The sequence below is a fragment of the Ranitomeya variabilis genome, chromosome 2 (assembly GCF_051348905.1).
Source record: "Ranitomeya variabilis isolate aRanVar5 chromosome 2, aRanVar5.hap1, whole genome shotgun sequence".
Lineage (NCBI taxonomy): Eukaryota > Metazoa > Chordata > Amphibia > Anura > Dendrobatidae > Ranitomeya > Ranitomeya variabilis.
Window position 1 is genome coordinate 551,405,735 of NC_135233.1, and position 23,548 is coordinate 551,429,282.

At 44.3% G+C, this 23,548-nt stretch overlaps 1 protein-coding gene across 1 annotated transcript in view; it reads left to right on the plus strand.

The window, feature by feature from the left end:
- Positions 1-3,932: 3,932 nt before the first annotated feature.
- Positions 3,933-23,548, plus strand: part of BCAR1 (BCAR1 scaffold protein, Cas family member) — a 231,453-nt gene continuing 211,837 nt past the window's right edge. Inside the window, exon 1 of the mRNA XM_077288183.1 lies at positions 3,933-4,512. Within this exon, the coding sequence (XP_077144298.1) occupies positions 4,501-4,512 (12 nt within the window). The 5' untranslated portion in view covers positions 3,933-4,500. The remainder of the gene's footprint in view (positions 4,513-23,548) is intronic.

A 23,548-nucleotide genomic window follows, 5' to 3' on the forward strand; every position in this document is an offset into this window, starting at 1 on the left:
CCGCTAAAAAAACGCTATAAAAGTAAATCAAACCCCCCTTCATCACCCCCTTATTTAGGGAAAAATAAAAAAAATTAAAAAATGCATTTATTTCCATTTTCCCATTAGGGTTAGGGCTAGGGTTAGGGTTGGTGCTAGGGTTAGGGCTAGGGTTAGGGTTGGGGCTAGGGATAGGGTTTGGATTACATTTACGGGTGTGGTTAGGGTTATGGTTGGGATTAGGGTTAGTGGTGTGTTGGAGTTAGGGGTGTGGTTAGGGTTAGGGTTAGGTTGGGATTACGGGTGTGTTTGGGCTACGGTTTCAGTTAGAATTGGGGGTTTCCACTGTCTAGGCACATCAGGGCTCTCCAAACGCGACATGGCGTCCGATCTCAATTCCAGCCAATTCTGCGTTGAAAAAGTAAAACAGTGCTCCTTCTCTTCTGAGCTCCCCCGTGTGCCCACACAGGGGTTTACCCCAACATATGGGGTATCAGCATACTCAGGACAAATTGGACAACAACTTCTGGGGTCCAATTTCTCTTGTTACCCTTGGGAAAATAAAAATTTGAGGGGGCTAAAAAAAATTTTTACTTTCACGGCTCTGCGTTATAAACTGTAGTGAAATACTTTGGGGTTCAAAGTTCTCACAACACATCTAGATAAGTTCCTTGGGGGGTCTAGTTTCCAATATGGGGTCACTTGTGGGGGGTTTCTACTGTTTAGGTACATCAGGGGCTCTGCAAATGCAACGTGACTCCTGCAGACCAATCCATCTAAGTCTGCATTCCAAACGGCGCTCCTTCCCTTCCGAGCTCTGCCATGCGCCCAAATGGTGGTTCCCCCCCACATATGGGGTATCAGCGTACTCAGTACAAATTGGACAACAACTTTTGGGGACCAATTTTTCCTGTTATCCTTGGGAAAATAAAAAAACTGGGGGCTAAATTTAATTTTTGTGAAAAAAAAAGAATTTTTATTTTCACGGCTCTGCGTTATAAACTGTAGTGAAACACTTGGGGGTTCAGAGCTCTAACAACACATCTAGATAAGATCCTTAGGGGGTCTACTTTCCAAAATGGTGTCACTTGTGGGGGGTTTCAATGTTTAGGCACATCAGGGGCTCTCCAAACGCAACATGGCATCCCATCTCAATTCCAGCCACTTTTGCATTGAAAAGTCAAATGGCGCTCCTTCCCTTCCGAGCTCTGCCATGCACCCAAACAGTGGTTTACCCCCACATATGGGGTATCAGCGTACTCAGGACAAATTGTACAACAAATTTTGGGGTACAATTGCTTCTGGTACTCTTGGCAAAATAAAAAATTGGGGGCGAATATTTCATTTTTGTGAAAAAATATTTTTTATTTTTACGGCTCTACATTATAAACTTCTGTGAAGCACTTGGTGGGTCAAAGTGCTTACCACACATCTAGATAAGTTCCTTAGGGGTCTACTTGTGGGGGCTTTCAATGTTTAGGCACATCAGGGGCTCCCCAACGCAACATGGCGTCCCATCTCAATTCCAGCCAATTTTGCATTGAAAAGTCAAAACCCGCTCCTTCCCTACCCAGCTCTGCCATGCGCCCAAGCAGTGGTTTACCCCCAATATGGGGTATCGGGGTACTCAGGACAAATTGTACAACAACTTTTGGGGTCCATTTTCTCCTGTTACCGTTGGTAAAATAAAACAAATTGGAGCTGAAGTAAATTTTGTGTGAAAAAAAATTAAATGTTTTTTTTTTTTAAACATTCCAAAACTTCCTGTGAAACACCTGAAGGGTTAATAAACCTCTTGAATGTGGTTTTGAGCACCACGAGGGGTGCAGTTTTTAGAATGGTGTCACACTTGATTATTTTCTATCATATAGACCCCTCAAAATGACTTCAAATGTGATGTGGTCCCTAAAAAAAAATGGTGTTGTAAAAATGAGAAATTGCTGGTCAACTTTTAACCCTTATAACTCCCTAACAAAAAAAAAATTTGTTTCCAAAATTGTGCTTATGTAAAGTAGACATGTGGGAAATGTTACTCATTTAAGTATTTTGTGTGACATATTTCTGTGATTTAGGGGCATAAAAATTCAAATTTGGAAAATTGCGAAATTTTCAAAATTTTCGCCAAATTTCAATTTTTTTCACAAGTAAACGCAGGTAATATCAAAGAAATTTTACCACTATCATGAAGTACAATATGTCTTGAGAAAACAGTGTCAGAATAATCGGGATCCCTTGCGTTCCAGAGTTATAACCTCATAAAGGACAGTGGTCAGAATTGACACAGTGACGCTCCTAGCATTATATAAAAGATATATATATATATATATATATATATATATATATATATATATATATATATATACTAGACTGTGGCCCGATTCTAACGCATCGGGTATTCTAGAATATGCATGTCCCCGTAGTATATGGACAATGATGATTCCAGAATTCGCAGCAGACTGTACCCGTCGCTGATTGGTCGACATCTACGTCGATACTGTGCCCATCGCTGATTGGTCGAGGCGAATTCGCGGCAGACTGTGCCCGTCGCTGATTGGTCGAGGCAACCTTTATGACATCATCGTCGCCATGCTGTGCCCGTCGCTAGATTGTGGCCCGATTCTAACGCATCGGGTATTCTAGAATATGCATGTCCCCGTAGTATATGGACAATGATGATTCCGACTGTACCCGTCGCTGATTGGTCGAGGCAACCTTTTTGACATCATCGTCGACATGGCAACCATTATGACATCTACGTCGATACTGTGCCCGTCGCTGATTGGTCGAGGCCTGGCAGCCTCGACCAATCAGAGAATGAATAAACGGGACAGACAGACAGACGGAAAAACCCTTAGACAATTATATATATATATATATATATATATATATATATATATATATATATATATATATATATATATACACATAGATATATACAGTTGACCCAAAGCTTCCAAACACATGACCTCATCATATGGGCAGTCCAGAATTGTTTAAAGGCATAGTAATCTTAGTGTATGAAAATTTTTGACTTTGCAGTAAGTAATAAAAATGCTTTAAAACATTCTCTCATTATTCTGGCATTTGGCAAATATTAATAATTCTGATAATCCTAATTGACCTAAAATAGGAAAGGTTTATTCTGATTTATGTCAGATATTGAGAAAATCATGCAGATGTGTATTTTTATATAGTGTATGGAAACTTCTGGCTTGAACTGTATAAATATCTAATATTGTACATTGTCATAAATTTGCTTATTTCACTTGTAAAATCCTGTGCTGACCAAAAAAAAAAAAATGTTGGCTCGCCTTTAGGAAAAATTGTTCCGTCTATGGCTCGGCCTGCTTTAGTTGCCCTGGGGCTGGAATATCCCTAAAGACTTTTCCATATGGTTGATGGTTCCTCATCAGTCATCTTCTCCAAGCTGGTGGGATGGACGCCAGCAGACTGACGAGCTCTGGAACAACTCGTGGAGACTTGACGCTGGAAAGCCTTATTCGCTATTGAAAAATATTTAGAATTGCGAGTCCTCAGTGGTTGATACCTTTTATTCGCTATTGAAAACCTAGAATCATGTAGCCAAATCCGAGCCACCAGCAGGGGATTATTTGGGATTTTCTAAAAATCAGCTGGATAACTAAAGATAACAGCATTCATTTTTTTTTTAGCTGTAGGACCAGGACAAATATTCTCCATTGTTCCTTTCATTCATTCATTCATTCATTCATTCATCCATGCTGTCATATTCCTGCCAGAGATCTCATGCCTTGCAGCACCAGACTGTGGCAGTCTCACACCAGAGAGAGAGAGGGTTACCCTCCCCCTGTAGTCATTAGCATTAGAAAGCAGAGCCAGCCAATGAGAACAGCTCCTGGAAAGAGGGGTCTGGGCCGAGGCATTGATGGGATAACATTACCTCTCCCCCAGAATCTCCTCCTCTCTCTCCTCTCAGTCTGTGTGAGAGACAGGCAGGAAAGAGGCTGCAAGAGAAACAGCCAGGAATCCATGAGACACAAAGAGCAGGAAGCTCCCCAGCCACAGAAAGAGACAACCTGGAGGATCAGGAGACAGCCAGGGATATTAAGGTGGACAGAAACAAGGAGAAAGTAGCTGGGAAAGGGCCAGGAATACTGTGCTGACAGCTCTGGATCCAGGGAGAGCAGCAGCCAGGACTGCAGAGCCCACTGGGTGCCTGAGAGCAGATCCAAGGTCCTGGAATTGCACCCACCAGGGTGAGGATGACCAGTCACCAAAGCCAATGAGCAATTGCTACAGTCAGCGAGACCTCAGCAGAAGAGATCCAGAGAGACAGACTGTCATCTCCAGCCTTGCCACATTGTATACACCATTCACACAGCAGATTGGTGACAGTCACTGGTGGGAAATGCCTGGCAGAAAGTAATAGGGAGAAAAGTCTTTGGGGTCCAGATCTGGCATCCATAACCGCCTAGGGATCGGATCAGACCAGATCGCCACTAAACAGCTGGATTACAAGTGGATTCCTCTACATCAGAAACAATGAACTATTTGGTAAGTATTAGCCCATCACTTCCTGCCTTGCTTTTACTAGTGAGCACCTATAAAACCATCTGTGATACATAAATGTAAATATTCTTGTATCCAATCTCATGTAATGTAAACATATTGTATCTAAGCTCATGTAATGTAAACATATTATATCCAAGCTCATGTAATGTAAAAATATTGTATCTAAGCTCATGTATCATTCAACACTAATGAAAAGTCAGCTGGATGGGCACCATGGTACAAGAACTGCTGTATACACTTCATATGGGGTCAGAGATTCTCATAAGCGCTCCATATATACAGTCTCCTTCCTAATGATAGCGCCAAAGCGTCAAAAAGCATAATTATAATCAAGGGTTAGCATTGCTTTCTCACCATACATATGACACTACAAACATGCTGAAATCGCACTGTATCTATCTATCTATCTATCTATCTATCTATCTATCTATCTATCTATCTATACACACCGTATATATCACATATAACCAGTTGTATGAAAAACAGGGGGGCTATCAAATGTTGGCTAGAAGGTGTCCCATGAAAGACTATGGGAGAGAGCTATGAAGTAGAGAGCTGGCAGAGAGACAGCCGGCAGAGACATCATTCTGGAGACCTACATAAAGGCCTGCAATAAAGAGCAGTGAGTGTGCCAGAAAAGAATTTGGAAGATTCAGCAAAGACTGCCAGGCGACCATACATAAGACCATACATAAGAGACGGCCAAGAAATACTTGGATGGTAGTGACTAACACACCACAGCCAGGAAGGAGGCCAGAAGTATGTGAGGAGAATCGAGACTCCTAATGGATTAATGTAATATTGAGATGGTGAATCTATGTATCTACACGTATGGTGGATCTATGTATCTACACTTATGGGGGATCTATATATCTATAGGTATGGTTGAGTCTATGTATCTACACATATGGTGGATCTATGTACACGTATGGGGGAATGTATATCTATAGGTATGGTGGAGTCTATGTATCTACACGTATGGTGGAGTCTATGTATCTACACATATGGGGAATCTATGTATCTATAGGTATGGGGATGTGTATCTATAGTTATGGGGGAATCTATGTATCTATAGGTATGGGGAATGTGTATCTATAGGTATGGGGAATGTGTATCTATAGGTATGGGGAATGTGTATCTATAGGTATGGGGGAATGTGTATCTATAGTTATGGGGGAATTTGTATCTATAGTTATGGGGGAATTTATGTATCTATACGTATGGGGGAATGTGTATCTATAGGTATGGGGGATGTGTATCTATAGGTATGGGGGAATTTGTATCTATTTGTATGAGGGAATGTGTATCTATAGGTATGGGGGAATGTGTATCTATACGTATGGGGGAATGTATATCTATAGGTATGGGGGAATGTGTATCTATAGGTATGGGGGAATGTGTATCTAGAGGAATGGGGGAATGTGTATCTATACGTATGGGGGAATGTATATCTATAGGTATGGGGGAATGTGTATATAGTTATGGGGGAATTTATGTATCTATAGGTATGGAGGAATGTGTATCTATAGGTATGGGGGAATTTGTATCTATTGTTATGGGGGAATCTATGTATCTATACGTATGGGGGAATGTGTATCTATAGGTATGGGGGAATGTGTATCTATAGGTATGGGGGAATGTGTATCTATAGGTATGGAGGAATGTGTATCTATAGGTATGAGGGGATTTGTATCTATAGATATGGGGTAATGTGTATCTATACGTATGGGGAAATGTGTATCTATAGGTATGGGGGAATGTGTATCTATAGTTATGGAGGAATGTATATCTAGAGGTATGGAGGAATGTGTATCTATAGGTATGGGGGAATTTGTATCTATTTGTATGAGGGAATGTGTATCTATAGGTATGGGGGAATGTATATCTATAGGTATGGGGGAATGTGTATCTATAGGTATGGGGGAATGTGTATCTATAGGAATGGGGGAATGTGTATCTATACGTATGGGGGAATGTATATCTAGAGGTATGGGGGAATGTGTATCTATAGTTATGGGGGAATTTATGTATCTATAGGTATGGAGGAATGTGTATCCATAGGTATGGGGGAATTTGTATCTATAGTTATGGGGGAATCTATGTATCTATACGTATGGGGGAATGTGTATCTATAGGTATGGGGGAATGTGTATCTATAGGTATGGGGGAATGTGTATCTATAGTTATGGGGGAATGTATATCTAGAGGTATGGAGGAATGTGTATCTATAGGTATGGGGGGATTTGTATCTATAGTTATGGGGTAATGTGTATCTATACGTATGGGGAAATGTGTATCTATAGGTATGGGGGAATGTGTATCTATAGTTATGGAGGAATATATATCTAGAGGTATGGAGGAATGTGTATCTATAGGTATGGGGGAATTTGTAGTATGAGACAGCACCCCATAGGCAGACTCTGTAGTATAAGACAGCACCCCATAGGCAGACCCTGTAGTATAAGACAGCACCCCATAGGCAGACTCTGTAGTATAAGACAGCACCCCATAGGCAGACTCTGTAGTATAAGACAGCACCCCATAGGCAGACCCTCTAGAATAAGGCAGCCCCCCATAGACAGACCCTGTAGTGTAAGACAGCACCGCATAGGCAGACTCTGTAATATAAGGCAGCGCCCCATAGGCAGGCCCTGTAGTATAAGACAGCACCCCATAGGCAGGCCCTGTAGTATAAGACAGCACCCCATAGGCAGACCCTGTAGTATAAGGCAGCACCCCATAGGCAGGCCCTGTAGTATAAGGCAGCAACCTCCCCCCCAAAGGCAGACTCTAGCATAAGGCAGCACCCCCCACAGACAGACTCTGTAGTATAAGGCAGCAGCCCCCACAGGCAGACTCTGTAGTATAAGGCAGCATCCCCCCCACAGGCAGACTCTAGTATAAGGCAGCACCCCCCCACAGGCAGACTCCGTAGTATAAGGCAGCACCCCCCACAGGTAGACTATGTAGTATAAGACAGCACCTCCCCCCCACAGGTAGACTCTGTAGTATAAGGCGGCAACCCCCCACAGGCAGACTCTGTAGTATAAGGCAGCACACCCCTCCACAGGCAGACTGTGTAGTATAAGGCAGCACCCCCCACAGGCAGACTCTGTAGTATAAGGCAGCACCCCCCACAGGCAGACTCTGTAGTATAAGGCAGCAACCCCCCACAGGCAGACTCTGTAGTATAAGGCTACGTTCACATTTGCGTTGTTGGGCGCAGCGTCGGCGACGAGACGCAACCAACAATGCATGTACACAACGCAGCTTTTTGCGACGCATGCGTTGTCATAAGATCCTACAGATCAGGACTTTTGCCGCAGGGAAAACGCTACAAGTAGCGTCCCCTGAGCCCTGTCTTGTGCATCTATATGACGCATGCGTTGTAAAACGCAGTACAACGCATACCGGCGCATGTCCAAGCGCCCCCCATGTTAAAGATAGGGGCGCATGATGAATGCGTCGGTATGCGTCGGTATGCGTCGACGACGCTGCGCCCAACAACGCAAATGTGAACGTAGCCTAAGGCGGCACCCCCCCTCCACAGGAAGACTATGTAGTATAAGGCAGCACCCCCCCACAGGCAAACTCTGCAGTATAAGGCAGCACACCCCCACACACAGGCAGACTCTGTAGTATAAGGCAGCCACCATAAAGAAAAGCAATAAATAAATACCTCTCTTCCTGGTTCCTGTGCTGCTCCCTGCTCCCACTCACATCTGGACCACAGGCGCCGGGCAGTGACATCATCGCGCCCTCTGGCAGTGTCGACGTCGGTGACATCAGACGCTGACAGGGGGTGATGGGAGAAGGAGCGTAGCGCTCCTTCCCTCACCAATGCGCTCAGCTGCATCGGCCAAATGCCGATACAGCTGACCCTGCGATGACACTGCTGGCACCAGTCCCCCCCCTCCGGCCTGATCAGGGGCCCCATAGCGGCCGGGCGGCAGAGCAGGGAGATCGATTCTCCCAGCTCTGCCACAGAATGTAACTGTATCGGCGCACTGTGCACACCAATACAGTTACAGTATCTCCTGGGCCACAATCCTCATCCCCGGCAGCTTAACTCTGTGGGGTCCAGACTTCGCAGGCTCATCGCGCTTGCACAGTCTATATGTCACGATCCAATTTTGGATTTGTGGCAGATCTGGTTTCCCTCAGTTTAAGACCTTTTTTCCTTTCTGGTCATCGGGGGTTAATGCAGTTAACCCCCCCACCCCGGTGGCCGCTGGTGTTATTGCAGTGCTGCTGGGTCAGCTGATGTTTGTGGTGACCACTCCCTCCATCCTTTAAGAGGTCACCTGGTTAATCAGCTGACTGTCAGTGTTAGTTCATTCTTCAGCGACCTAGCTGGGAGTAGGAGCCTGCTGGGAACTGTTGTTCTACTGCTGTGTCCAGTGAATCTGGTGTTTCTTCCTGCTGTGCTGTGCCTTGCAGCATTAAGCTAAGTGTTGTTTTCCTTTACCTTGTCTGTATTTCCTTACCCCGTGTTGTATTAGTGCAGCGGTGGGACCAGTGCTCTCACCTGCCAGTTCCCTACTTAGGGATAGGTGCAGGGCAAGTGAGGGACTAGGTATCCCGGTCGGCGACGGGTTGAAAGAACCCGTATAGAGACGGTAGCAAGATCAGGGCACATCTGCAGGCCAGAGCAGGAGGTGCCCATTCCCCCAGTCCCTACCGACAGGGCCCACCGTTGTAATTGTGTCCCCGGTGTTCCCTTGTGTGTGGTGCTGTTTGTGACAGACCTACGGTTGGGTCGAATTATACCAGGTCAGTCACTCCGTGACATTATAAAGGCTTTGGACAGAGTGAAGCTTCCACCATTATATTATAGATAAGGGTCTCCTCACCAGAGCTATCTGCTCATATCTACTATATAATTGTCTAAGGGTCACTTCCGTCCTTCTGTCCTTCTGTCTGTCTGTCACGGATATTCATTGGTCGCGGCCTCTGTCTGTCATGTAATCCAAGTCGCTGATTGGTCGTGGCAAAACAGCCACGACCAATCAGCGACTGGCACAGTCCGGCAGAAAAATGGCTGCTCCTTCCTCCCCGCAGTCAGTGCCCACTCTGTACTCCCCTCCAGTCTGCCCTCACACAGGGTTAATGGCAGCGGTAACAGACCGCGTTATGCCGCGGTGTAATGCACTCCGTTACCGCTGCTATTAACCCTGTGTGACCAACTTTTTACTATTCATGCTGCCTATGCAGCATGAATAGTAAAACGATCTAATGTTAAAAATAATAAAAAAAAAAATAAAAAATCATTATATACTCACCGTCCATCGGCCCCCAGATCGTCAACAGGCCTTTCCCGCTCGCGACGCTCCGGTAACCGGTCCATGCTGCGATCTCGCGAGATGATGACGTAGCGGTCTCGCGAGACCGCTACGTCATCATCTCGCAAGACCGCAATGCACTCTTGAGACCGGAGCGCACGAGCAGCGTCGGTAACCGCTTCGCTTGGATCCGGGGGCTCCGGAAGGTGAGTATATAACTATTTTTTATTTGATTTCTTTTTTTTAACAGGGATATGATGCCCACATTGCTATATACTATGTGGCTGGGCAATATACTACATGGGCTGGGCAATATACTACGTGGCTGGGCAATATACTACATGGGCTGTGCTATATACTACGTGGGCTGCGCAATGTACTGCGTGGGCTGCGCAATATACTACGTGGGCTGCGCAATGTACTACGTGGGCTGCGCAATGTACTGCTTGGGCTGCGCAATGTACTGCGTGGGCTGCGCAACGTACTGCATGGGCTGCGCAACGTACTGCGTGGGCTGCGCAATGTACTGCGTGGGCTGCGCAATGTACTGTTTGGGCTGCGCAATGTACTGCGTGGCTGTGCAATATACTACGTGGCTGTGCTATACACTACGCATTCATATTCTAGAATACCTGATGTGTTAGAATCGGGCCACCATCTAGTGTACGTATAAGGGTCTCCTCATCAGAGCTAGCTGCTCATATGTACCTATAAGGGTCTCCTCACCAGAGCTAGCTGCTCATATATACCTATAAGGGTCTCCTCACCAGAGCTAGCTGCTCATATATACCTATAAGGGTCTCCTCATCAGAGCTATCTGCTCATATGTACCTATAAGGGTCTCCTCATCAGAGCTATCTGCTCATATGTACCTATAAGGGTCTCCTCACCAGAGCTAGCTGCTCATACTGTATGTACCTATAAGGGTCTCCTCATCAGAGCTATCTGCTCATATGTACCTATAAGGGTCTCCTCCCCAGAGCTAGCTGCTCATACTGTATGTACCTATAAGGGTCTCCTCATCAGAGATAGCTGCTCATATGCAAGCCATGATTGTCTTGTGATCCTAGGTAGCTGATCATAAGCTGTATACCTATGGACGGTTCTATGGAGCTAGCTGCTCATATAATGAATGCGTATGAGGCAGATAGCTCAGGTCAGGAGATGTGGAGATTGAGCTGAGCGTGGAGGTGGAGCTGAGCGTTTTGATTCAAGAATGGTCCATTTTTCATGGATGTGTTAAACCGTCCATCAATATCGAAGGGTTCACCTGTCAGTCCAATGTGTATGGGACTGATTATTGTCGGGGGAGTTAAAGGGGTTTTCCTACGAACAAAGTACATTTTAATCAATAGATCTTGGAATAATAATAATTTCCACAATTGGATGTGATGAAATAAATGTCCCTGAGCTGAGATAATCTGCTGTGTACTGTGTTATGGCTGTGTCTAACATTATAGCGCGGGATCACAAATAATAATTTTTTTGAGGTAAAACATTGTTTAAAAACAGGTTGGCAAATGTTTTACCTCACAGAAAGAATCAGCTGTGATCCCGTGCTGCAGGGCCGGACTGGCCATCTGGCAATTCTGGCAAATGCCAGAAGGGCCTGTCTGGTCATGGGCTGCCTTGTCTGCTACGTTGTTAACAGAATCGGTGTTCTCAAGATACCCATACTGTTAAGAGTTGTGACGGAGCACAAAGTCATTTACCCCAGCAGGCCATGGGTTATCATTAGAAATATTGGTCTTGTAGTAAATCTTGCTTTCTTCAATCCAGGGTAATATTAGTAATATATCCCCATCTGGTGCTCGGGGGCGGGGACAACATGGGCCTGTGTGATTTCAAATGCCAGGGCTGAAATTCAGTCCCAGTCTGTACCTGCCGTGCTGTAATACCTGTATACTCTCTTTTCCTTCCCTCTCCTGCCCAGGAGCTGTTGTACGATCAGTACATGTCCCTGTACAGTCAGACACGGCCATTACACAGTACACAGCAGGGGCACATTTATAAGATTATCTCAGCACAGGGACATTATATTTAAACCCATTATTATTATTCCAATATCTATTGATTAAAATCAACTCTTGTTCATGGGAAAAACCCCTTTGAGGATCCTGCATATCCAATTTTGGACTGCGGATCTTTCAGTTCTCCATGAGATAAGCCTCCAACAGAGATGTCGGTGTAGAAGAGACAGACGGCTGCTGGCCAAATGATCGGCAGAAGCATCGTTCGTCCAACAGCCATCTAAGATGAATGGGGGCTCTAGTCTAAAGCAATCAGAATGTTAGAACTCAACTGCTAATCTGCTGTTGTAAAAAACAAATTATCTCCTCATCTATGGCTATTATTACAATACTAGATGGTGGCCCGATTCTAACGCATCGGGTATTCTAGAATATGTATGTGTAGTGTATAGCACAGCCCACGCAGTACGTTGCGCAGCCCATGCAGTACATTGCACAGCCCACGCAGTACATTGCACAGCCCACGCAGTACATTGCGCAGCCCACGCAGTACATTGCGCAGCCAACGCAGTACATTGCGCAGCCAACGCAGTACATTGCGCAGCCCACGTAATACATTGCGCAGCCCACGTAGTACATTGCGCAGCCCACATAGTACATTGCGCAGCCCACGCAGTACATTGCGCAGCCCACACAGTACATTGCGCAGCCCACGCAGTACATTGTGCAGCCAACGCAGTACATTGCGCAGCCAACGCAGTACATTTCGCAGCCAAAGCAGTACATTGCGCAGCCCACGTAGTACTTGCGCAGCCCACATAGTACATTGTGCAGCCCACGTAGTACATTGCGCAGCCCACGCAGTACATTGCGCAGCCAACGCAGTACATTGCGCAGCCAACGCAGTACATTGCGCAGCCCTCTAGTACATTGCGCAGCCCACGTAGTACATTGCGCAGCCCACGGAGTACATTGCGCAGCCCACGCAGTACATTGCGCAGCCCACGCAGTACATTGCGCAGCCAATGCAGTACATTGCGCAGCCCACGCAGTACATTGCGCAGCCCACGCAGTACATTGCGCAGCCAACGCAGTACATTGCGCAGCCCACGTAGTACATTGCGCAGCCCACGTAGTACATTGCGCAGCCCACGTAGTACATTGCGCAGCCAACGCAGTACATTGCGCAGCCAACGCAGTACATTGCGCAGCCAACGCAGTACATTGCGCAGCCAACGCAGTACATTGCGCAGCCCTCTAGTACATTGCGCAGCCCACGTAGTACATTGCGCAGCCCACGTAGTACATTGCGCAGCCCACGCAGTACATTGCGCAGCCCACGCAGTACATTGCGCAGCCAACGCAGTACATTGCGCAGCCAACGCTGTACATTGCGCAGCCCAGGTAGTGCATTGCGCAGCCCACGTAGTACATTGCGCAGCCCACATAGTACATTGCGCAGCCCACGTAGTACATTGCGCAGCCCACGTTGTACATTGCGCAGCCAACGTTGTATATTGCGCAGCCCACGTAGTATATTGCGCAGGCCACGTTGTATAGTCATGTAGTATATTGCCCAGCCACGTAGTATATAGGACAGCCCATGTAGTATATTGCCCAGCCCATGTAGTATATTGCCCAGCCACGTAGTATATAGCACAGCTCATGTAGTATATTGCCCAGCCACGTAGTATATTGCCCAGCCCATGTAGTATATTGCCCAGCCACGTAGTATATAGCAATGTGAGCATCATATCCCTGTTAAAAAAAGAAACAAATAAAAAATAGTTATATACTCACCTTCCGGAGCCCCTGGATCCAAGCGAAGCGGTTACCGACGCTGCTCGTGCGCTCCGGTCTCAAGAGTGCATTGCGGTCTCGCGAGATGATGACGTAGTGGCCTCGCGAGACCGCTACGTCATCATCTCGCGAGATCGCAGCATGAACCGGTTACCGGAGCGTTGCGAGCGGGAAAAGCTTGTTGTCGATCCGGGGGCCGACAGACGGTGAGTATATAATGATTTTTTATTTTTTTAAATTATTTTTAACATTATATCTTTTTACTATTCACGCTGCATAGGCAGCATGAATAGTAAAAAGTTGGTCACACAGGGTTAATAGCAGCGGTAACGGAGTGCATTACACCGCGGCATAACGCGGTCTGTTACCGCTGCCATTAACCCTCTGTGAGGGCAGACTGGAGGGGAGTACGGAGCGGGCACTGACTGCGAGGAGGAAGGAGCGGCCATTTTTCCGCCGGACTGTGCCCGTTGCTGATTGGTCGTGGCTGTTTTGCCACGACCAATCAGCGACTTGGATTACATGACAGAGGCCGCGACCAATGAATATCCGTGACAGACAGACAGACAGAAGGACAGAAGGATGGAAGTGACCCTTAGACAATTATATAGTAGATTTTGAAGTTGGTTATTATTGCACTTTTTGCTCCAGACACATAAACATGTAGCCAAGCCATTAATGTAAATCAGTCTCTTTACTTAGGCCTTGAGCCTCATTTCTCAAAACAACCTAATAGAAAAAAGGTTTGCTGCACTTAGCAACCTGTCAGAGCCCAGCTTTCATTTCATAAACTGCTCAGGCAAAACTAAAGCAATGCTGCGATTGGTTGTTAAGAGCAACAAAGCCTTACTGTTGGTAAATCTACTGCTATAGTCCATGACTGAACCCACTTGTACAAACTGGTCATCTACTAATAAAGCCATATGCCCTTTGTTGTAGTCACAATGGGGATGTGATTGTGTTACCAAGACCTTTTTTGACCTTCTGACGTGATATACTGAGATCTGCACAACTCTCCGGGATTTGTAGTTAGGGTAGAATTCCTGGGAAAGCAGTAATCTTGTGACTAGGGGTTAAGCTAGACACTAGCACTTTGAAACAAAAGGACAGCATATTTTAAGGAATTTTAGGAATGTTAGCTGAGCAGAATGGTTGTAGGTCGTAGTGGTAACTGCAGTCAGCTGCTCCAGAAAACAAGCGTTCTTGGAGTACAGAAGACCGCTATACCACCACAGGTTTCTCTAATGTATTCTCCTTATATTGATGATTTCAGCAAAATCCTTAGAATTGTAACAAAAAAATAAAATTCATTTAAAGTAATGAATTCTACAAATGTCGCAATGATATCTAGAGACAAAGAATATTTTTAAAGCACATGTGATCAGTTTTCAGATGTTTCGCCATGGAGAAACCCATGAAGAAAATAGTTTCCCGTCTAGGGAACCCCAACTACTAACCTAATGTTCCTGAGAACTTTGGTTTTGAAAATCGGGCATAAATGTAGCTATTATATAATGTCAACCTCTGGGTATTGGGATTATTAGCTGAAGTTAAAGGGTAAGGACTGTGTTTACTTTATGGAGTGCAGAAATGGAATACACTGATCCTGAAAGAGGTGGAATGATGGCTTTTGGTCACTGTCAGTAGTAACTGGTATCTCCCCTTTACAGACATACATATGGCCCATTTACAATTATACCAGTAGATATTTGACAAATTTGTGTTCTTAGGAATACTCATTTTCACTTGTTGACCCGAGTAAACATGCTGAAGACCACCCTAGGAATGAGCAAAGTTCACGATCGTTGGATGAACGTATCATTTATGCAATAGGAGATGAGCTGCTGATAGCATGATAGGGTATGAGGACAGGACAATCACATTAATGATCTCTCTGTCCCCAGCATTGTTCATAGTCCTGTGTAAGGCGGGCCTCACACTAGCGAGTTTTACGGACGTATGAGCGCATAAACTACGTCCGTAAAATTCGCATTACACACGGCCCAATGAATCTCTATGGCCCAGCTCATATCTGCCATATATTACGCATCCGTAATATACGGTCTTGTACGGCCGTAGAAAATCGCAGCATGCTGTGTTTGTCACCGTATTGCGCAAAAAAATCGCCAATGAAAGTCTATGGGGGCGAGAAAAATACGGATTCCACACTGATCAGCAGTGTGACTTGCGAGAAATACGCAGCGGTGTTAGTGAAAAGCCGGTAATTCAATTGCCGGCTTTTCATTTCTCCTTCCCAAACCCGACAGGATATGAGACATGGTTTACATACAGTAAACCATCTCATATCCCTTTTTTTTTTGCATATTCCACACTACTAATGTTAGTAGTGTGTATGTGCAAAATTTGGGCGCTGTAGCTACTAAAATAAAGGGTTAAATGGCGGAAAAAATTGGCGTGGGCTCCCGCGCAATTTTCTCCGCCAGAATGGTAAAGCCAGTGACTGAGGGCAGATATTAATAGCCAGGAGAGGGTCCATGGTTATTGGCCCCCCCCTGGCTACAAACATCTGCCCCCAGCCACCCCAGAAAAGGCACATCTGGAAGATGCGCCTATTCTGGCACTTGGCCACTCTCTTCCCACTCCCATGTAGCGGTGGGATATGGGGTAATGAAGGGTTAATGTCACCTTGCTATTGTAAGGTGACATTAAGCCAGAATAATAATGGAGAGGCGTCAATTATGTCACCTATCCATTATTAATCCAATTGTTTGAAAGGGTTAAAAAAACACACACACATTATTAAAAAGTATTTTAATGAAATAAACACACAGGTTGTTTTAATATTTTATTGCTCTCTCAATCCACCTGAAGACCCTCGCTTGGCAAAATAATAAACCAACAATATACATACCTTCTGTTGATCTGTCACGTCCCACGAAGTAAATCCATCTGAAGGGGTTAAATCATTTTACAGGCAGGAGCTGTGCTAATGTACTCGCTCGTGCCTGTAAACCCCGGGTACTGAAAGGAAAGCAGGGTGATCTGTACTTACATTGAGTCGCGGTGAGGCGCCCTCTGCTGGATGTCCTCATGAACTGGAGCCTTGGAAAAGTTCCCACGCTCAAGTTCATATGAGTTCATCCAGCAGAGGGCGCCTCACCGCGACTCAATGTAAGTACAGATCACCCTGCTTTCCTTTCAGCACCCGGGGTTTGAGTGCTTTAGCACAGCTCCTGCCTGTAAAATGATTTAACCCCTTCAGATGGATTTACTTCGTGGGACGTGACAGATCAACAGAAGGTATGTATATTGTTGGTTTATTATTTTGCCAAGCGAGGGTCTTCAGGTGGATTGAGAGAGCAATAAAATATTAAAACAACCTGTGTGTTTATTTCATTAAAATACTTTTTAATAATGTGTGTGTTTTTAACCCTTTCATACAATTGGATTAATAATGGATAGGTGACATAATTGACGCCTCTCCATTATTAATCTGGCTTAATGTCACCTTACAATAGCAAGGTGACATTAACCCTTCATTACCCCATATCCCACCGCTACACGGGAGTGGGAAGAGAGTGGCCAAGTGCCAGAATAGGCGCATCTTCCAGATGTGCCTTTTCTGGGGTGGCTGGGGGCAGATGTTTGTAGCCAGGGGGGGCCAATAACCATGGACCCTCTCCTGGCTATTAATATCTGCCCTCAGTCACTGGCTTTACCATTCTGGCGGAGAAAATTGCGCGGGAGCCCACGGCAATTTTTTCCGCCATTTAACCCTTTATTTTAGCAGCTACAGCGCCCAAATTTTGCACATACACACTACTAACATTAGTAGTGTGGAATATGCAAAAAAAGGGGATATGAGATGGTTTACTGTATGTAAACCATGTCTCATATCCTGTCGGGTTTGTGAAGGAGAAATGAAAAGCCGGAAATTGAATTACCGGCTTTTCACATATATCGCGCTGAATTAAATATAAATACAGAATATATATATATATGTGTCTCAATGATATATATATATATATATATATATATATATATATATATATATATACTGTATATATGTTTTAACGAACATTTGAGCACATAAATCCATTAGATGTCGGTTTTGCAAGCCTGCGAGAAAATATGGCAGTACGGATGCCATACGGATTACATAAGGAGAATGCCATGCGCAAAATACGCTGACACACCCTGCCTACGGATGACATACGGACCACTATTTTGGGGACTTTTCTGCGTATTACGGCCGTAAAAAACGGACCGTATTTACATACGCTGAGTGTGAGGCCGGCCTAAAGAGTCCGATAAAGGAGAAATGAACGATTTTTGTAAACTTGAATGGCTTTTGTTAATGGTGCATTGAAATCAGCATTTTCAAGCGCACTGATAGAGTTGAGTCATCTAGGGCCATGAATCGATAGTCTTTTGCAAATTAATTAACAAGATGCAAGATCTACGCCAGCAAGCAGTCCCAAAGAGGCTGATGTGGCAATGCCATAGCTATTTAGGCTGCAGCCATGCTACGTGGATGGGTAGTCGGATTATCAGACATCACCATCTATAGGTATCTATTGGTAATAATACTCTATTACTAAATCACTAAGCGTCTTACTGCCATAGTAGCATCTTTTGCTTAATGCCCTATTAGTATGGAGTGGTGGTCAGGCATGACCTCAGACCTCTTTCAGTCCAAAAGTTATTATTAACTCTTTAATAACTTTTCAAGCCCGAACACTAGAGTTGGTGCAATTTTATTTGCACATCCCATCCTATTGGCCACAACAGTGGTCTGTGGCTTCTGCATGGGAGAGGAAGTATCACCTCTTACCTGCCTATGTTCATGGCTCCTCTTTTGATCAGACGTCACATTTACATCATGCCATAATGATGACTTTGTGGCCCAGCTAACCAAAAGAAGAGCCAGCAGGAAAGTGTCTGTAGTCCCTCTCGTGCACCTTCCACAGACCACTGTCATGGCCGATGAAATGAGACATGCAAATTGATTTGCACTGACTCTACCGGATTCCCTTCGAGAGCCCTGTGCCCTGGTCTCTTGGGCTTCAAAAAATACCTCCTCATACAAGCTTACTGGAAATGGAGGTTTGTATAAATAGTGTGTGCACCATGCGGCCTATGCTTGTAATATATGTTCTGTCTGCATGGAGTCTCAGATAACATCACTGTGTATAATTGCTTGTATCTTCCTCAGGTTTTGGAAGCTCAAAATTCTAAATATTTTATTTTTACTGATCTTCAGTTCTACAAGTCTGAAGACGGGGTTGACATCTGCAGTTTTTGCAAGCATTTGTATTATGCCCAGAGCCTCAATCATGCATTATAGATATACAATAAAATAGAATAGCGCAGCGCAGAGATAGTGGAACCCTTCTTTAATGTATGAAAGATCAGAGCTGTTGGTAGCCTGCTGACAGTAACATAAAGAAGCATGAAGAAGAACCTTGGCACCATTTTCCTCTATACTCATAATTATTTTCTCATGTGTAAATAATAATAAAAAAATCTCTGTAGTCTGCTAATCATAAGCTGGTAGACCCTTTAGCTTGGTCCTACAAAATGAGAGCTAATGTTATTCTCAGCGCCTGTTCTGGCTAATAGAGTTGGATCCTGAACATGAGAAAGGCTTCATAAGCTTAGAACTCTCTAACAGAGCTTGGAAATGTGTTGTCTTATGTAGAGATCCCCTTTGGTTGTAAAGGGAACCTGTAACCAGTTTTTTTTGTCTTATAAACCATGGCCATCACCTTCAAAAGCATGTAGATAGGGTTCCTACAACCCCTTTATTCCCTTAGAGGTGCCCCTGCCTACTTCCTAAAAAGTGTCTAATTCATGCCCCACACTACATGCAAATTGTAAGGTCTGGTCTGATTGTCGAATCCAGATTGTACACAGCGCCGCCCTGGTCCCTTCTATCTGAATGGAAGTGGATGATGTCTCTATGCCATCCACACAGTGCTTGAAGTCCTGCGCCTACGCAGTGGAATCAGAGACCTGTGCAGGGGCGCCTCACTCTGCCCTACTCAACAGCTAGGGAGCTGGTGACGTACAAGTAAAGATGGCGCCTGCGCATTACATGACCTACCAATGCCGGTATCTGATACCTCTGTGCAGGCACTGGACTGTGAACACTGTGTGGATTATGAAGGAGACATCATCCACTTCCATCCAGATAGGAAAGGCGGTGGTTTAAGGGACCTGGATGGCGCTAGGGACCTGGATGGCGCTAGGGACTTGGATGGCGCTAGGGACCTGAACGCAATCTGGATTCACCCATCAAAACGGTCCACAAACTTTGCAATGCGGGACATGAATAAAACACTTTTTCAGAAGTATGTAGGAGCACCTATGAGCAGTGTCAGACTGGGGTGCCAAGGGCCCACCAGTAAAATGAATTATGGACCCCACTTTTTTATCTACATGGAAATAAGACTTTATCCTCATTAACAAAATTTCATAGCAATGAACTAGATTGTTTGTTAAATTAATAAGATGTTGGCTTTGCCTGTGTATCAAGTGTATTGTGCCAAGTACTGCACATGGGTGTTGGCCCATTCCTGCACAGTGGCCCACCGGGGGATTCTCCTGTTCTCCTGTGGGCCAGTCCGAGCCTGCCTATGAGGGTATAAAGGGGTTGTAGAAACCTCCACTACATGATTTTAAATGTGATGGGCAAGGTTTATAAGGTAGAAACCTGGTGAAAGGTTCCCTTTAAGGGTAATTCCAAAAGCAAACATGTTCTATGTGTTTTACATTTTTCACTAAAAACACCCAAAGCTGTAGGAAAAATCACTGTGGTTTCATTAATACTAATCTCATTTTAGGACTGAAATAGACAGTGGTTAGAAAATCCAGATACTACAGATCTACATTGCAGAGCTGGACTGAGGCTAAAAATGAGTCAATTTCCTTTTGGCACTGGCTCAAATCTCTGTGAATAATTGGCCCGGATCTTGGTATTATAGAATAGTCGGCATAGCTTAACCTCTTGAAGCAAGTGGGCCCCACTGCTGATTACTGTATAGACGCAGCCGAGCATTAATCATTTACCAACAGATAACAAGCTGTAAAGCAAACAGGACCTGTGGGTGGATGGAAGAATTGTACATTTATAGCCAGCCACATGATATATTTCTCAACATTATACAGCCAATAGCTTATATTGGTGGCCAATTACCCCAGTACTGTCATTCATGTGATGACGTCACAGGACACTTATTCCTGCACTTCAGTATCATAGTGAATGTCTGGAATTTCCTGTATTAAAGATTAGTTTATTATAGAAACTTCCGTCTTTCCATCACTTTGATGGAATTTATGATTGCGTTATATTCATTGTTGTGTTATACTCACGACCCAATGTCTGTTTTAAGTTAATTAAGACTATTGGAAAGTTAGAGTACCTGAAAGTATCGGAAAATTCCAAAAACGTGATACGACCTTGAATGTCTATAGAAAAATCATTAAATATAGCAGCCTAGGTGATTTCTTATGTAAAATATGTTTGTTGGATTATATGGATAATCTTGGAACTGGATCTATATTTTTGGGATTTCCTTTGGTCTCACTAAAGGCAGTGGTGACTTTCTGAGCTCCGGAGCACAGAAGGCATTCCTGTCGATCTGGCTTTCCATTCTATTGCCTTGATATACCAATATCCTATAGTGGACACATCTATATGATGAATATATATCTAAATTAAATAGGTTGTCAGAAAAAGGATGATGGGTTAAATCCTTCATGCTCATACTGTTAGCTAAAGTGGGAAAAAAAGAGTAGAAGCACTCCTACACAACAGTATGTTCTAAAATGTAAGTGGTAGATCCCTCATCCTCAGTGGCTTCTTTGCTCACCTCCCGGAGTTGTACTAGACTAGACGTGACTATTTCATGGAAGGACAGATTCCTTGTTCAGGGCAGCTCCTCATCAAGACTGGTAGAATCCTGCAGCTCCCATGATGAATAGATGGCACCACCGGGTTTTTTACTGGTATCTTGTGTTATTGATTATGCGTTGAATGATGGTGATCTCTCGAAACGCGTAGTTAATAAAACACGTTATCAGTAAAAAATCAAGTGTTTCTTTTTTGGATTCTAATTTTCATACTGTAGGTAGATTTTCTGTTCTGGGAAAGCTGTGGGTCAACCTCAGCGGTAGCCTGGAAGTCAGCTATTTTGGTTATCCTTTAGCTTCCATTAATACAAATATATCAACTTGACAAACTGGCCAACTCAGAAGCACTGATGGCATATATTCGACAGCTGTGACCCGTGGCGTTTTCTGGAATGAAGTGGCAAATGCACTATTGAAGTAGAATGCAGAATCAGCTCCATCATTGTTCTGGGATTGGCCCAGAACTAGGGAAAACAATATACAGGTCCTTCTCAAAAAATTAGCATATAGTGTTAAATTTCATTATTTACCATAATGTAATGATTACAATTAAACTTTCATATATTATAGATTCATTATCCACCAACTGAAATTTGTCAGGTCTTTTATTGTTTTAATACTGATGATTTTGGCATACAACTCCTGATAACCCAAAAAACCTGTCTCAATAAATTAGCATATCAAGAAAAGGTTCTCTAAACGACCTATTACCCTAATCTTCTGAATCAACTAATTAACTCTAAACACATGCAAAAGATACCTGAGGCTTTTAAAAACTCCCTGCCTGGTTCATTACTCAAAACCCCCATCATGGGTAAGACTAGCGACCTGACAGATGTCAAGAAGGCCATCATTGACACCCTCAAGCAAGAGGGTAAGACCCAGAAAGAAATTTCTCAACAAATAGGCTGTTCCCAGAGTGCTGTATCAAGGCACCTCAATGGTAAGTCTGTTGGAAGGAAACAATGTGGCAGAAAACGCTGTACAACGAGAAGAGGTGACCGGACCCTGAGGAAGCAGTGGACTGAGTCTGGTGTGGAAACATCCAGAGCCACCGTGCACAGGCGTGTGCAGGAAATGGGCTACAGGTGCCGCATTCCCCAGGTAAAGCCACTTTTGAACCATAAACAGCGGCAGAAGCGCCTGACCTGGGCTACAGAGAAGCAGCACTGGACTGTTGCTAAGTGGTCCCAAGTACTTTTTTCTGATGAAAGCAAATTTTGCATGTCATTCGGAAATCAAGGTGCCAGAGTCTGGAGGAAGACTGGGGAGAAGGAAATGCCAAAATGCTTGAAGTCCAGTGTCAAGTACCCACAGTCAGTGATGGTGTGGGGTGCCATGTCAGCTGCTGGTGTTGGTCCACTGTGTTTCATCAAGGGCAGGGTCAATGCAGCTAGCTATCAGGAGATTTTGGAGCACTTCATGCTTCCATCGGCTGAAATGCTTTATGGAGATGAAGATTTCATTTTCCAGCACGACCTGGCACCTGCTCACAGTGCCAAAACCACTGGTAAATGGTTTACTGACCATGGTATTACTGTGCTCAATTGGCCTGCCAACTCTCCTGACCTGAACCCCATAGAGAATCTGTGGGATATTGTGAAGAGAAAGTTGAGAGACGCAAGACCCAACACTCTGGATGAGCTTAAGGCCGCTATTGAAGCATCCTGGGCCTCCATAACATCTCAGCAGTGTCACAGGCTGATTGCCTCCATGCCACGCCGCATTGAAGCAGTCATTTCTGCCAAAGGATTCCCGACCAAGTATTGAGTGCATAACTGAACAATATTATTTGATGGTTTTTTTGTTTGTTATTAAAAAACACTTTTATTTGATTGGACGGGTGAAATATGCTAATTTATTGAGACAGGTTTTTTGGGTTATCAGGAGTTGTATGCCAAAATCATCAGTATTAAAACAATAAAAGACCTGACAAATTTCAGTTGGTGGATAATGAATCTATAATATATGAAAGTTTAATTGTAATCATTACATTATGGTAAATAATGAAATTTAACACTATATGCTAATTTTTTGAGAAGGACCTGTACCCTACTAATAAATGACATGGTATGCTGCAATGCTATATAT